The 15342-nt window shown below is 41.2% G+C and overlaps 1 protein-coding gene across 2 annotated transcripts in view; it reads left to right on the top strand.

Moving 5' to 3' along the window:
* The window catches only part of LOC118391988 (phospholipid-transporting ATPase ABCA1-like), a 291273-nt gene that overhangs the window by 153758 nt on the left and 122173 nt on the right, over positions 1-15342 (top strand). For both annotated transcript variants that reach the window (XM_052459513.1, XM_052459512.1), the window contains exons 25-29: positions 564-766; positions 5815-5863; positions 9580-9693; positions 9843-9878; positions 11706-11845. In XM_052459513.1, the coding sequence (XP_052315473.1) occupies positions 564-766; positions 5815-5863; positions 9580-9693; positions 9843-9878; positions 11706-11845 (542 nt within the window). The remainder of the gene's footprint in view (positions 1-563; positions 767-5814; positions 5864-9579; positions 9694-9842; positions 9879-11705; positions 11846-15342) is intronic.

A 15342-nucleotide genomic window follows, 5' to 3' on the forward strand; every position in this document is an offset into this window, starting at 1 on the left:
ACTTTTCAATGAAACGCACGTTATGTTAAAGCCACAGCCGTGATTTAACCAGTTTTATAAACGTCTGAGTGTTTTCTATCCACACATACTAATCATATGCATATACTATATTCCTGGCATGAGTAGCAGGGCGCTGAAATGTTGCGCGATTTTTAACAGAATGTTCGAAAAAGTAGAGGGTAGACTGAACAGGTTAAAATGACTTTGGGCCACCACGAGCTGCAGAACAGCTACAATGCTCCTTAGCATAGATTCTACAAGTGTCTGGAACTCTACTGGAGGGATGTGACACCATGGTAGCCAAGATATTGGGCAACTGGGCATTTTTTTTTACATGACCCTAAGCATGATGGGATGTTAACTGCTTAATTAACTCAGAAACCACAACTGTGTGGAAGCACCGGCTTTCAATATACTTTGAATCCCTAATTTAAGTGTTTATTTTATTTTGGCAGTTACCATACATGAAGCACAACAATATGACATAACAATAAGATATTGTTGTTTCTGTATTTCCTTTTCATACATCCATGTCGTCCTTCCTGTTTCACTTCACCATGTAGAGCTTACAGCTGTCAGTAAGCTGGTGCGTCGGCATGTTCCCGAGGCAGTGTTCCTGGAGAGCATCGGCCAGGAGATCACCTACATCCTGCCTTACAGCGGGGCCAAGGATGGCACCTTCGCCCTCCTCTTCAAAGAGCTGGACCTGGAGATGGCTGACATTGGCTTCACCAACTACGGCATCTCGGATACCACACTAGAGGAGGTATGAGGCGGACGAAACACACACACACGTATGTACGCAGGCATCACATACACAGACTCGCACACAAGCTTCACATGCAAGCGCATACACACGCACACGTATACACACTGCATTGTTGGGTTTAGAGCTTGCAAGAGAGGCATTTCACTGTACAGTCGTGGCCGAAAGTTTTGAGAATGACACAAATATTCATTTTCACAGTCTGCTGCCTGAGTTTGTATGATGGCAATTTGCATATACTCCATAATGTTATGAAGAGTGATTAGATTTACATTTACATTTAAGTCATTTAGCAGACGCTCTTATCCAGAGCGACTTACAAATTGGTGCATACACCTTATGACAACCAGTGGAACAGCCACTTGCATCTAAATCTTGATGAATTACAATTAATTGCAAAGTCCCTCTTTGACATGCAAATGAACTGAACCCCCCAAAAACATGTCCACTGCATTTTAACCCTGCCACAAAAGGACCTGCTGACATCATGTCAGTGATTCTCTCTTTAACCTGATGTGACGAGCAATCCCGTATCCGGGATCGTAATTATAGCCTCAAGCTCATTACCATAACGCAACGTTAACTATTCATGAAAATTGCAAATGAAATGAAATAAATATATTGGCTCTCAAGCTTACTTAACCTTTTGTTAACAACACTGTCATCTCAGATTTTCAAAATATGCTTTTCAACCATAGCAAAACAAGCATTTGTGTAAGAGTATTGATAGCTAGCATTAAGCCTAGCATTCAGCAAGCAACATTTTCACAAAAATAAGAAAAGCATTCAAATAAAATAATTTACCTTTGAAGAACTTCAGATGTTTTCAATGAGGAGAATCTCAGTTAGATAGCAAATGTTCAGTTTTTCCAAAAATATTATTTGTGTAGGAGAAATCGCTCCGTTTTGTTCATCACGTTTGGCTGAGAAAAAAAAGAAGAAAATTCAGTCATCAAAACGCCAAGTCCAGCAGGCGCCAGGACCGTCTCCTAAAGTTGTACCTTTTCTGCTATGCAATCTGGTTTCAGAGCTGGTCATGGGTGCACAACTCAGCGACGATCAAGGTCCTAAACGATATCATAACCGCCATCGATAAGAGTACTTACCATGCAGCCGTATTCATCGACCTGGCCAAGGCTTTTGACTCTCAATCACCACATTCTCATCGGCAGCCTCAACAGACTCAACGGCAGACTCTAGCATCACTACTATGGATGGTTCTGACTTAGAATATGTGGACAACTACAAATACCTAGGTGTCTGGTTAGACTGTAAACTCTCCTTTCAGACTCACATTAAGCCTCTCCAATCCAAAATTAAATCTAGAATAAGCTTTCTATTTCGCAAAACAAAGAATCCTTCACTCATGCTGCCAAACATACCCTCGTAAAACTGACTATCCTACCGATCCTTGACTTCTGCGATGTAATTTATAAAACAGGGTGGGTAGCCTCCAACACTCCACTCAACAAAATTGGGTGCAGTCTATCACAGTGCCATCCGTTTTGTCACCAAAGCCACTGCGACCTGTACGCACTCGTTGGCTGGCCATCGCTTCATACTCGTCGCCAAACCCACTGGCTACAGGTCATCTACAAGTGTCTGCTAGGTAAAGCCCCACCTTATCTCAGCTCACTGGTCACCATAGCAGCACCCACTCATAGCACGCGCTACAGCAGGGATATCTCACTGGTCACCCCCAAAGCCAATTCCTCATTTGGCCGCTTTCCTTCCAGTTCTCTGCTGCCAATGACTGGAACGAACTGCAAAAATCACTGAAGCTGGAGACTTATCTCCTTCACTAGCTTTAAGCACCAGCTGTCAGAGCAGCTCACAGATCACTGCACCTTTACATAGCCCAACTGTTAACAGCCAACTACTTCATCACCGTACTGTATTTATTTTTTTATCTTGCTCTTTTGCACCCCAGTATCTCGACTTGCACATTCATCTTCTGCACATCTACCATTCCAGTGTTTAATTGCTATATTGTAATTACTTCGCCACCATGACCTATTTATTGCCTTACCTCCCTTATCTTACCTCATTTGCACTCACTGTATATAGACTTTTCTTTTTTATACTGTATTATTGACTGTATGTTTGTTTATTCCATGTGTAACTCTGTGTTGTTGTATATGTCGAACTACTGTGCTTTATCTTGGCCAGGTCACAGTTGTAAATAAGAACTTGTTCTCAAATAGCCTACCTGGTTAAATAAAGGTGAAATAAAAAAATTCAGCTGCGGGATCGGGGCACCACCAGTACAGAGCTTGCGCAGGAATGGCAGCAGGCAGGTGTGAGTGCATCTGCATGCACAGTGAGGCGAAGACTTTTGGAATATGGCCTGGTGTCACGAAGGGCAGCAAAGAAGCCACTTCTCTCCAGGAAAAACATCAGGGACAGACTGATATTCTGCAAAAGGTACAGGGATTGGACTGCTGAGGACTGGTGTAAAGTAATTTTCTCTGTTGAATCCCCTTTCCGAGTGTTTGTGGCATCCGGAAAAAAGCCTGTCCGGAGAAGACAAGGTGAGCTCTACCATCAGTTCTGTGTCATGCCAACAGTAAAGCATCCTGAGACCATTCATTTGTGGGGTCGCTTCTCAGCCAAGGGAGTGGGCTCACTCACAATTTTGCCTAAGAACACAGCCATGAATAAAGAATGGTACCAACACATCCTCCGAGAGCAACTTCCCCCAACCATCCAGGAACAGTTTGGTGATGAACAATGCCTTTTCCAGCATGATGGAGCACCTTGCCATAAGGCAAAAGTGATAACTAAGTGGCTTGGGGTACAAAACATCGATATTTTGGGTCCATGGCCAGGAAACTCCCCAGACCTTAATCCCATTGAGAACTTGTGGTCAACCCTCAAGCGGCGGGTGGACAAACAAAAAAACACAAATTCTGACAAACTCCAAGCATTGATTATGCAAGAATGGGCTCCCATCAGTCAGGATGTGGCCCAGAAGTTAATTGACAGCATGCCAGGGCAGATTGCAGAGGTCTTGAAAAAGAAGGGTCAACATTGCAAATATTGACTTTTTGCATCAACTTCATGTAGTTGTCAATAAAAGCCTTTGACACTTATGAAATGCTTGTAATTATACTTCAGTATTCTATAGTAACATCTGACAAAAATATCTAAAGACACTGAAGCAGCAAACTTTGTGAAAATTAATATTTGTGTCATTCTCAAAACCTTTGGCCACGACTGTACTTTAAAACTTGAAAAACTTTAAACACGGACACACACACACACACACACACACACACACACACACACACACACACACACACACACACACACACACACACACACACACACACACACACACACACACTGCTCTCTCCTGAACAAACCAAATGCTTAGTATGCCAAGGACAGTGTTGGATTATGTCTGTAGGCAGGCACATATCACTAAGTTACTGTTGTCAAACACAACTAATATGTCTCAGAAATTTTTGTCAGATGAAGATGCCCTGCGGGCATTGTGAATAATTCCTTTTCAACGTATCACATCCAGACACAAGGTTATGCTGGTGGAGTCTACTGCATATATCTACTTAGAGAAGGGATGTTAGATGTCAGTTGGTGGTATTTCTAGTGTGTGTGTCCGTGTGTGTGTGTGTCCGTGTGTGTGTGTGCATGTGCTACTAGTGCGCGGGTCCAGTGGTGGAGAAAGTACTCATTTGTCATATTTGAGTAATACATTTGAGTAATAAATAATAAATAAATACCTTATTTGGTTTTAAATATACTTAAGTATCAAAAGTAAATGGAATTGCTCAAATATACTTAAGTTTTAACAGTAAAAGTATTAATAATTTTTAATTCCTTACATTATGCAAACCAGACTGCACAATTTCCAGTTTTTTATTCATTTACCGATAGCCAGGGGCACTCTACAACACTCAGACATGAATTTATAAACAAAGCATTTGTGTTTAGTGAGTCCGCCAGATCAGAGGCATTGGGATGACTAGGGGTGTTCTCTTGACAAGTGTGTGAATTGGACCATCTTCCTGTCAAAATGTAACGACTACTTTTTGGTGTCAGTAAAAAGTACATTATTAGAGTAAAAAGTACATAATTATTTTTAGGAATGTAGTGAAGTGAAAGTAAAACCTGCCAAAAAATGTAAATAGTAAAGTCCATATACCCTAAAAAACTACTTAAGTAGTATTTAAAAGTATTTTTACTTATGTACTTTACAACACTGCGCGTGTCAGCTGTTTATTCACCCGCACCTGCCCGCAATTGCTAATAACCCATCTGCAACCGCCGATTATATGTGATAAAGTGCAAATCTGAGGCCGCCACCCGACCCTAACAATGTAATATATGTTATAAGCCACAGTCAAAGACAGCGGAATTATTTTTTTGTCAGGGTATAGATTTTTTCAAGCTATTGTTTCTCTTTTTATTCAACCCACCACCCACCCACCCTTCAGCCACACAATATATAATGACCCTAAACCCATACGCCACCCGGATATAACCGCAGGGACTGCGGGTCATGAGTCAACCAGCGGATCACTAGTGTTCGCGCATCTGTAATACAAGAGCACGGAGAAAGAAAGGACTGCTTGACAAAGGTTGACTTTTGTCACGAGGCTTGTCCTGGAGGCAGAAATTAGTGATTTACACTAGATAGGCCAGCTGCAAAGACAAAATAGCCTGTATTGTAAAAATCCATTCAAACAATAATTTGCTTTTTCGTCTTAATTTTAAGGTTAGGGTTAGGCATAAGGGTTAGCAGTGAGGTTAAGTTTAGGGTTAAGTTTCAAATCTGATTTTATGACATTGTGGCTGTGCCAGCTAGTGACCACTCTGCAGAGCTACCTCCAGAACAAGTTTCATGATGAAAAACGCTAACCTACCAATTTGTCATTGTAATGAATATAGAGCCCTTGTTTTTGTCATTACAGGAGTGCTGTCGATCATTTGTCTAATAACACACATAGAGGTCAAGTAATTTCACTGGAGATGATGATGCTCAGCAATTTCATATCATGCTAATTATGCTGCGTTCCATCTCACAGATTTTCCTCAAAGTGGCGGAGGACACAGGTGTGGATGTGGAAATTCCAGGTAAATTGCAAGTTTTGCCGGTTGAGTGGAATTTGGGGTGGTTACTGTAACGGTTTTCTAGGTGTGGTGAAGGAGAGTCGGACCAAACTGCAGCGTGTAGACTGCGATCCATGTTTAATGAACAAAAAACGTAACACGAATCTAAAACACAAACACTACAAAACAAAGAACGTAACGAAAACCGAAACAGCCTATACTAGTGAAAACTAACATAGACAGGAACAAGGACACTAAGGACAATCACCCACGACAAACTCAAAGAATATGGCTGCCTAAATATGGTTCCCAATCAGAGACAACGATAAACACCTGCCTCTGATTGAGAACCACTCCAGACAGCCATAGACTTTGCTAGATCACTCCACTAGCTACAATCCCAATACATACACACCAAAACCCCAAGACAAAACACACCACAATACAAAAACCCCATGCCACACCCTGGCTTGACCCAATACATGAAGATAAACACAAAATACTTCGACCAGGGCGTGACAGTTACAATGTAAATTGTAGTAGAATAGTTTAATCGTGGACTGATGATATGCAGTATAGACACAAACACTACTGTGTGTTTGAGAGTATTCAAATCAAATTTTATTGGTCACATACACATGATTAGAAGATGTTAATGTTATGTTAATAAAGTGTAGCGAAATGCTTGTGCTTCTAGTTCCAACAGTGCAGTAATATCTAACAATTAATCTAACAATTCCCCAACAACTACCTAATACACACAAATCTAAAGGGGTGAATGAGAATATGTACATATAAATAAACTCAGAAAAAAATAAAACGTCCTCTCACTGTCAACTGCGTTTATTTTCAGCAAACTTGTATGTAAATATTTGTATGAACATAACAAGACTCAACAACTGAGACATAACCTGAACAAATTCCACAGACAGGTGACTAACCGAAATTTAATAATGTGACCTTGAACAAAGGGGGGGTCAAACATGGAACATGTTCTGGGACATGTTCTGGGATTCTTCCGATGAAATTGAGGAATACACCACATCAGTCACTGGCTTTATCAATAAGTTCATCGAGGACGTCGTCCCCACAGTGACTGTACATACATACCCCAACCAGAAGCCATGGATTACAGGCAACATTCGCACTGAGCTACAGGGTAGAGCTGCCGCTTTCAAGGTGCGGGACTCTAACCCGGAAGCTTACAAGAAATCTCACTATGCCCTGTGATGTACCATCAAACAGGCAAAGCATCAATACAGGCCTAAGATTGAATTGTATTACACCTGCTCCGACACTCGGATGAGGCAGGGCTCGCAAACTATTACAGACTACAAATGGAAGCACAGCCGCGAGCTGCCCAGTGACACTAGCCTACCAGACGAGTTAAATCCCATCTGTGCTCGCTTCGAGGCAAGCAACACTGAGGCATGCATGAGAGCATCAGCTGTTCTGGATGACTGTGTGATCACGCTCTCCGTAGCCGACGTGAGTAAGACCTTAAAACAGATCAACATACACAAGGGTTTGGGGCCAGACGGATAACCAGGACGTGTGCTCCGGGCATGTGCTGACCAACTTGCAGGTGTCTTCAGTGACATTTTCAACATGTCCCTGATTGTAATATCAACATGTTTCAAGCAGACCACCATAGGCCCTGTGCCCAAGAACACAAAGGCAACCTGCCTAAATGACTACAGACCCGTAGCACTCACATCCGTAGCCATGAAGTGCTTTGAAAGGCTGGTAATCAACACCATTGTTCCAGAAACCCTAGACCCACTCCAATTTGCATACCGCCCAAACAGATCCACAGATGATGCAATCTCTATTGCACTCCACACTGCCCTTTCCCACTTGGACAAAAGGAACACCTATGTGAGAATGCTATTCATTGACTACAGCTCAGCGTTCAACACCATAGTACCCTCAAAGCTCATCACTAAGCTAAGGAACCTGGGACTAAACACCTCCCTCTGCAACTGGATCCTGGACTTCCTGACGAGCCGCCCCCAGGTGATGAGGGTAGGGAACAACACATCTGCCACGCTGATACTTAACACTGGAGCTCCCCAGGGGTGCGTGCTCAGTCCCCTCCTATACTCCCTGTTCACCCACGACTGCATGGCCAGGCACGACTCCAACACCATCATTAAGTTTGCAGATGACACAACAGTGGTAGGCCTGATCACCGACAACAACGAGACAGCCTATAGGTAGGAAGTCAGAGACCTGGCCGGGTGGTGCAAGAATAACAACCTATCCCTCAACGTAACCAAGACTAAGGAGATGATTGTGGACTACAGGAAAAGTATCACCGAGCACGCCCATTCTCATCGACTGGGCTGTAGTGGAGCAGGTTGAGAGCTTCAAGTTCCTTGGTGTCCACATCAACAACAAACTCGAATGGTCCAAACACCCCAAGAAAGTTGTGAAGAGGGCACTACAAAGCCACTTCCCCCTCAGGAAACTAAAACGATTTGGCATGGGTCCTGAGATCCTCAAAAGGTTTTACAGCTGCAACATCGAGAGCATCCTGACCGGTTGCATCACTGCCTGGTACGACAATTGCTGTGCCTCCGACTGCAAGGCACCTCAGAGGGTATGGCAAGCGGTACATGGAGTGCCAAGTCTAGGACAAAAAGGCTTCTCAACAGTTTTTACCACCACGCCATAAGACTCCTGAACAGGTAACCAAATGGTTACCCAGACTATTTGCATTGTGTGCCACCCCCCAAACCCTCTTTTACACTTCTGCTACTCTCTGTTTTAGCATATATGCATAGTCACTTTAACTATACATTAATGTGCATAATACCTCAATTGAACCGACCAACCAGTGCTGCTGCACATTGGCTAACCGGGCTATCTGCATTGTGTACCATCACCCGCCAACCCCTCTTTTTACGCTACTGCTATTCTCTGTTCATCGTATATGCATAGTCACTTTAATCATACTTACATGTACATACTACCTCAATAAACCTGACTAACCGGTGTCTGTACATAGCCTTGCTACTGTTATTTTCACATTTCTTTTTACTGTTGTTTTATTTCTTTAATATAATAATATAATAATATATGCCATTTAGCAGACGCTTTTATCCAAAGCGACTTACATTCATGTGTGCATACATTCTACGTATGGGTGGTCCCGGGGATCGAACCCACTACCCTGGCGTTACAAGCGCCATGCTCTACCAACTGAGCTACAGAAGGACCACCTTTACTACACCTACACACACACACACACACACACACACACACACACACACACACACACACACACACACACACACACACACACACACACACACACACACACACACACACACACACACACACACACACACACACACACACACACACACACACACAGTTTTTTTTGCAATATTGGTTAGAGCCTGTAAGTAAGCATTTCACTGTAAGGTGTTGTATTCGGCACACGTGACAAATAAACTTTGATTTGATTTGATTGCCCATTGGGCCATGTCTGAATGTTCTGGGACCCTTAACCTACCAAGCAAATTTTAATACATTTGGAAGCCCGTCCACCGTTGAAGACCCAGGAAGAACAAATTAATATCACGATATACCTTTATCATGTTGATGTGTGATATTGCCCTTAGCAAGTAATATGACACTGTATAGGCCACAAGCGGTTGCTATTATTTCTGTATGGTATTCAAAACGGTAAATGGCTTATGCCAATACAACTGACCTTCTGTGTGTTATTTTAGATAACAAAGCACCTTTGGTAAGAGACAAGACAAGAAGTTCAAGGGAATCCAAGCGGCAACGGCAAAGCCTGACCAATGTAGGGAACACTTCAGACAAAGTGACTGGGAAAAGGGGTATGTGCTTATCTTTCAATAATATATTTTTTAAAGAAGAAAAAAAATAGGCCTATTCTGAGGTAGAGACATGATGTCTTATTGCAAATGAATGGTAATGTTCTGTTTTCTTTCTGTCCTCCCTGTCTATTGTTATGATCCAACTGAAGCTGAAGTGAAAGCCAAGTTCACAAGCAGAGTGGAGGGTAAGTATACCGAGTTAAAATGTTAATAGGGATAGCCCCCTTTTTTTTTCAAATTTTTGCCTAAAATGACATACCCAAATCTAACTGCCTGTAGCTCAGGCCCTGAGGCAAGGATATACATATTCTTGGTACCATTTGAAAGGAAACACTTTGAAGTTTGTGGAAATGTGAATTGACTATAGGAGAATATAACACATTAGATCTGGTGGATGAAAATACCACCATCTTTGAAATGCAACAGAAACGTCCCAAATCCAGCCATCACTCTGGTTGTTATTCAGTGTATGTTCAAAGTTTCAGACTGATAACTTGAAGTATGAGCAAGCTTCATGACATTTAGTGTGAAGTCACCCAGGTACATTTGGGCAAATCGTGAAGGAGACATTTACATTTACATTACATATTTCTGCAAGAATATCATCAAATCTCTATACTTGGACTTTGATTTTGCTTTTCCAGTATTAGTAGTCCTATTGTAAGTTCATCATTCGCAAAACACACAGTTTTCAAAACTTGAAAACTTCAATATTCTTGTAACTTTGTCCAAAAGGAAAAGGCTTGCTTCCGCACAAGGTTACCAGCAACATTTTGCGACAGATACGGGGTTTCCGCATACTCCCAAAAAGCCCAGCTCATTGGCTATCTAGCTCTGTTTGACCCCGATTGGTGCTTATTTGACAAAGTTACAGTCAATCAAGTGAAGACCGCCCATGTCATCGGCGCGCCAAGAATGCGACGCTCTCTGACCAAATTTGGGGTCCTATAGGATATAGTACAGTGCACACCTAATGATATAGTGAAGTCTGGTTACGTTCTAGGATCTCTGAGGAATAAATACGAACGTGATTTGACTGGTTGAAACAACGTTTAGAGTTAGATTTTCACAGATTCCTTTCTTTGCGAATTGAACGAGTGGAAATACAAAATTGTACACATTTCACCTTCAGAGGTGAATTTATCAAACCTATCGCTGTGAACAGTGTTTTGTTGTTATGAGCTCTCCTTAAACAATAGCATGGCATTTTTTTGCAGTAATAGCTACTGTAAATTGGACAGTGTGGTTATATTAACAAGAATTTAATCTTTGTGATATAAGACACTTATATGAACCAACATTTGTTGTTTCTCTAAAAACCTGCGATCGTGACACACGGCGCTGCATGATTTACAACTGTCCCGTCAATGCCTTGTGTCACGAAAGACGCCTATCCCTAAGAAGTTGGCACACACATTAATATGTTTTCACGAAGCCTTATTATTTGCTGCTCTCTGACAATTAACACCGGAGAAGACGCAAAAGGTCAGTCATTGTGACAGTTCTTGCTCCAGTTCTTGCTCTCATTGGTTGGCAACAGAGTCAATTTGTCACACAGGTGCAGCTTTTCCACAAACTGGCGGCCATTTTGGAAAGCCAAACAAATTCCCATAGCCCTTTCAATTCATATTCCACGCATGAGGTTTTCATTTTACACGATGCAATAGTATCAGAAATTGCCCACCTCCTTTACAATTTCTTCCTGAGCAAGCCCACTTATGAAACACATTTTATTTCACAATTTTCAAAAAAACTTTTCTTGGACTTTTTAGACAGATAAGAGGCCACATTGCTTATTTTGTGGGCCTTGTTTTACTCATTAAGATAGTGTTATTGAGGTGTTATTTTCTACACTGTGAGAGAGGCTAAAACATTTTCATTGGCTTCCTACAAACCTAAGAGCCTAACAGATTGTCAGATGGTTTTCATTCATTTCATGAACACTGTATTGTACCTAAAATGCAATGAATCATCTGTGTTATTGTAGACATTTTGTATGCCATCCATTTTAGATGTGGAGAGAGTTGCCAATGTGAATGGGAAGGGCTCCAGTGTGATAATGGGATGGAAACTAATCCGGAGACAATTCCTGGCCCTCTTCATCAAACGTTTCCACCACGCACGCAGGAGCCGCAAAGGCATCATTGCTCAGGTAATGACCACACACAAACCTCACAGTTCTCTACGCCTCTGTTTTCTATACCCTTAAGTGTAGTAGTGTCATGAAAAAATCCATTATATTGTAAAAAGAGGTGGCTACGTACCGTAGGGGGAAGTAGTTTGACAAATAGATATGAAAGTACTACCAACTCTTCAATCTGTGGAGGAGAAAAACGAATGCTCAGTCCCTATGTATGCAACAAACCTAGAATGTATTATACGTTTCTTAAGGAAAGTGGATGTTTTATCTTATCTGAAGGGCTTATCTGTCTTATCTGCCAAGGAGACAGAGCCCATCACAACTTTAAGAGATGCTCTGTAATGTAAACTAAAATCTGTTTAGAACACACACAAACACACATACACACCACACACACACCAGCTATGAGAACTTCCTGTCTCCTCTCATAACGGTTTCCACTTTAAATTAATAGGAACCTCAAAGGCAAAGACATGTCTATGATTTTTTTTCTTCTAATTTGTTAGTATGCTAATAATGTGGTTTCATTAGTTATGTATCAAATAAGATTATCATAACAATTAGCTCACTGGCAGGTTGCTATTAGCTGTAAAGTGTATGTCCGTATCGTTTTGTGAGTTATTTTAATTCAGAGTCAGAACCAATAGATGGTTATCTATTTACATGACACCTTACATTTACTTTTCGTCAGAGATGATGCACAATTGTTGACGTACAAACTCAGCTTTTCTGTTTCTTTGTCATTTATTTTGAGCTCTGATCCACTAATAATCATATTGATGCAAATCTTTATTCATAACACGTGTGTAGACATGGTGCAACCCCATCAGCGATGAATGATACCACGACATTGAATTAATTACACTCCAAAGACACCATCATCATGAAGTACTCCACTCCACTTCTCCTATTCGCCTGTGTGTAAACCTACCACCTGCCGAATTCTAGAACACACTTCCCTCTGTAACTCGCTGCAATACCGATCATACCATTAGTCACTGTCAATACCGGACGTGACTATGTTTTGTTAGCTAGCGAGGGGAGATGTGTGTGGAGTGAAAGTGAGTCCCAAATGGAATCCTATTTCCTATACAGTGCACTACTTTTGACTATGAGCCCTCATCCAAAGTGGTCCACTCTAAAGGGAACAGGATTCCAATTGGGACGCAACCTTTGTTTCATGGCTCCTCTCCTCCCTCCTTCTTCCTCTCGTTCCACCTCTCTTCCTGCCCATTCATGTCACTTGCGGGGCTGACAAAGGGCCTGACCGTCATGTAAACAGCTCCCATTGTTAGCTTATATGAATGTGGCGTGAGGTAATCTCTTTAAACAGAGCCGGTGGGGAATTCAAAAGATGAGACTCAAAATGAAGTGATTTATGGGGACGAAAGTTAGGAGATGGACGGTTAAGTACGTGGACTTGAGGAAGTGGTAGGGAGGCAAGCTCTTGTGTCATGTGAGCCCAGGTGACTGAATCGGAACTCGACGTACGTACCTGAGACTGATTGCGATGTCTTTCCGAGGTTATCCCAGAGCTGTGTGTGGAAGCATTGTGCTTGATTCAAAATGGATGTCCTCTGCCTTCACTGCTGATGACCCTCCTTCCAATGGATGCACATAGATATCATTCAGGGCCAGGCCTCTGTTTCCCAGAATGTTCATAGTGTTAAACTTTAGATTCTGTTGTTGGCATCAAAGCTGTTTTCTTAAAACCATTGTTGCACCCAAAGGGATGAATACAATAGTCATGGTTCAAGTGACAAGGGGGGCAAATGAAAGAATTTCAACATTGGGCACCCTCAAGACACGTTTGGTACACTAAATAGTTAATGTATAAATTGAACACTGACGGTAGTTTGTGGCAAAGTGTACAGATATTTAGTCATACTTTTGTGTGCTATGCCAAACAATTGGTATTAACTTCACACTTCAGTCATTTTAAAAACAAATAAATATTGAATGCGGGAAACCAGGCCCATGACACGACAACTTTTACCCACAAAGAAAGGAGTCTCTACATCCTTATATAATTGTAAACTCATATTACATCGACAATTTCATTGAAAAGTGAATTCTGTCAATTTACAAGGCAGCATACAGGAAATTGAAAGAACATAGTCTGTGTTTTATAATGTCTTACGACATTGACCTTCCAGTCGCTTTGTTCTACAGTTTCTCTATTTTCCTGTGATTCACCAGTCGGTTAATTGATGAGTTGAGCTGCACTCGGTGACTTCCTCTCAGATATGTAACCAATGGTAACAAGGTTACATCTACTTAAGTTGGTACATAAAATAGCTTTCTGTGGTGTTCTGAAATGTTCCATCAATTGCTAACTAACTCTTATTAGTGATCAAATTAGCCTGTGTATTGCAGTGAGTCTTTGTTATTAGCTGAATTAGTCTAATTTATTTTCGTTGTTGTTATTTCCGGTCAATTAACCTTGTTTATAATTTAAAGGCCAACATTGTATATTGTATAATGTGGAAGATTCAGAATTTAGCACTTACGGTTAGTGAATCCATCATAACATAGCAATGTGAGACAAGGGCCTTGTCCGAAATCTGTCTTGCCTACTACTTACTTAAATTACATACGGTGTACTAATCGTACTACGTACTATTTAGAATGTACTGTTTAGTAAAAACTAATACAGCAAGCTACAAGTATCAGCATACTAGTCTCATCCTACTGAGAATGTGTCATCTAATACACAGTTGTGTTGATTCCCTCCATACCTTCATTTTGGTACAGAGCTCCTCTCAGCTGATTATCAGCTGTGGTCAGATACACGTGGCTCTCAAAAGACAACTCTCTTCCTCAATAGTGTGCAACAAATTCTACTAGATGTAAATTAGAAATGACTATGACATCCTGGCATTTAAAGCATAATACATTTTTGAAATTTCACATACTATAAAACATTTTTTTTCACATGCCTACTATTTAGAACACTAGTATGGGTATTTGGACATGACCAATCACAGTCATAGTAAGTAAAAAATGTTCTTGATAAAAGTAGTTATAAGCCAAGTCAGTGTTGGCAAGAAAGACAAGTGTGAGTGGTAGGGTGGATTGAGAACATGTTGGCATGAATATGATGCATATCAAAATCCCTGTTGATGGCATAGAATGAAATATTACACAATTAATAGTGTATCATATACCTCTATGGTTGATGGTCTGTTTTATGTGTAGGTCGGTGTTAGGACATTTTAGGACATATGCTACATCAGATATTTTAAGATTAGCATTTAGCATGTTGGATGCAATTTTCTTTTGGATATCTGATGCAGCATGTGCTACCTATATATGTGCACCGCACAGGCCCTGTGCTTTTCTCACGCAATTGGATAGGCAAGCTAGTAGGTTCACAAAAACAAATGTTTGACCAAATACAATGCTATTTCTCTTTAAACAAATTAACAACAGACTTTCAGCATGCTTATAGAGAAGGGCACTCAACATGTACTGCACTGACACAAATGACTGATGATTGGTTGAAATAA

The sequence above is a fragment of the Oncorhynchus keta genome, chromosome 13, assembly GCF_023373465.1.
Source record: "Oncorhynchus keta strain PuntledgeMale-10-30-2019 chromosome 13, Oket_V2, whole genome shotgun sequence".
NCBI lineage: Eukaryota > Metazoa > Chordata > Actinopteri > Salmoniformes > Salmonidae > Oncorhynchus > Oncorhynchus keta.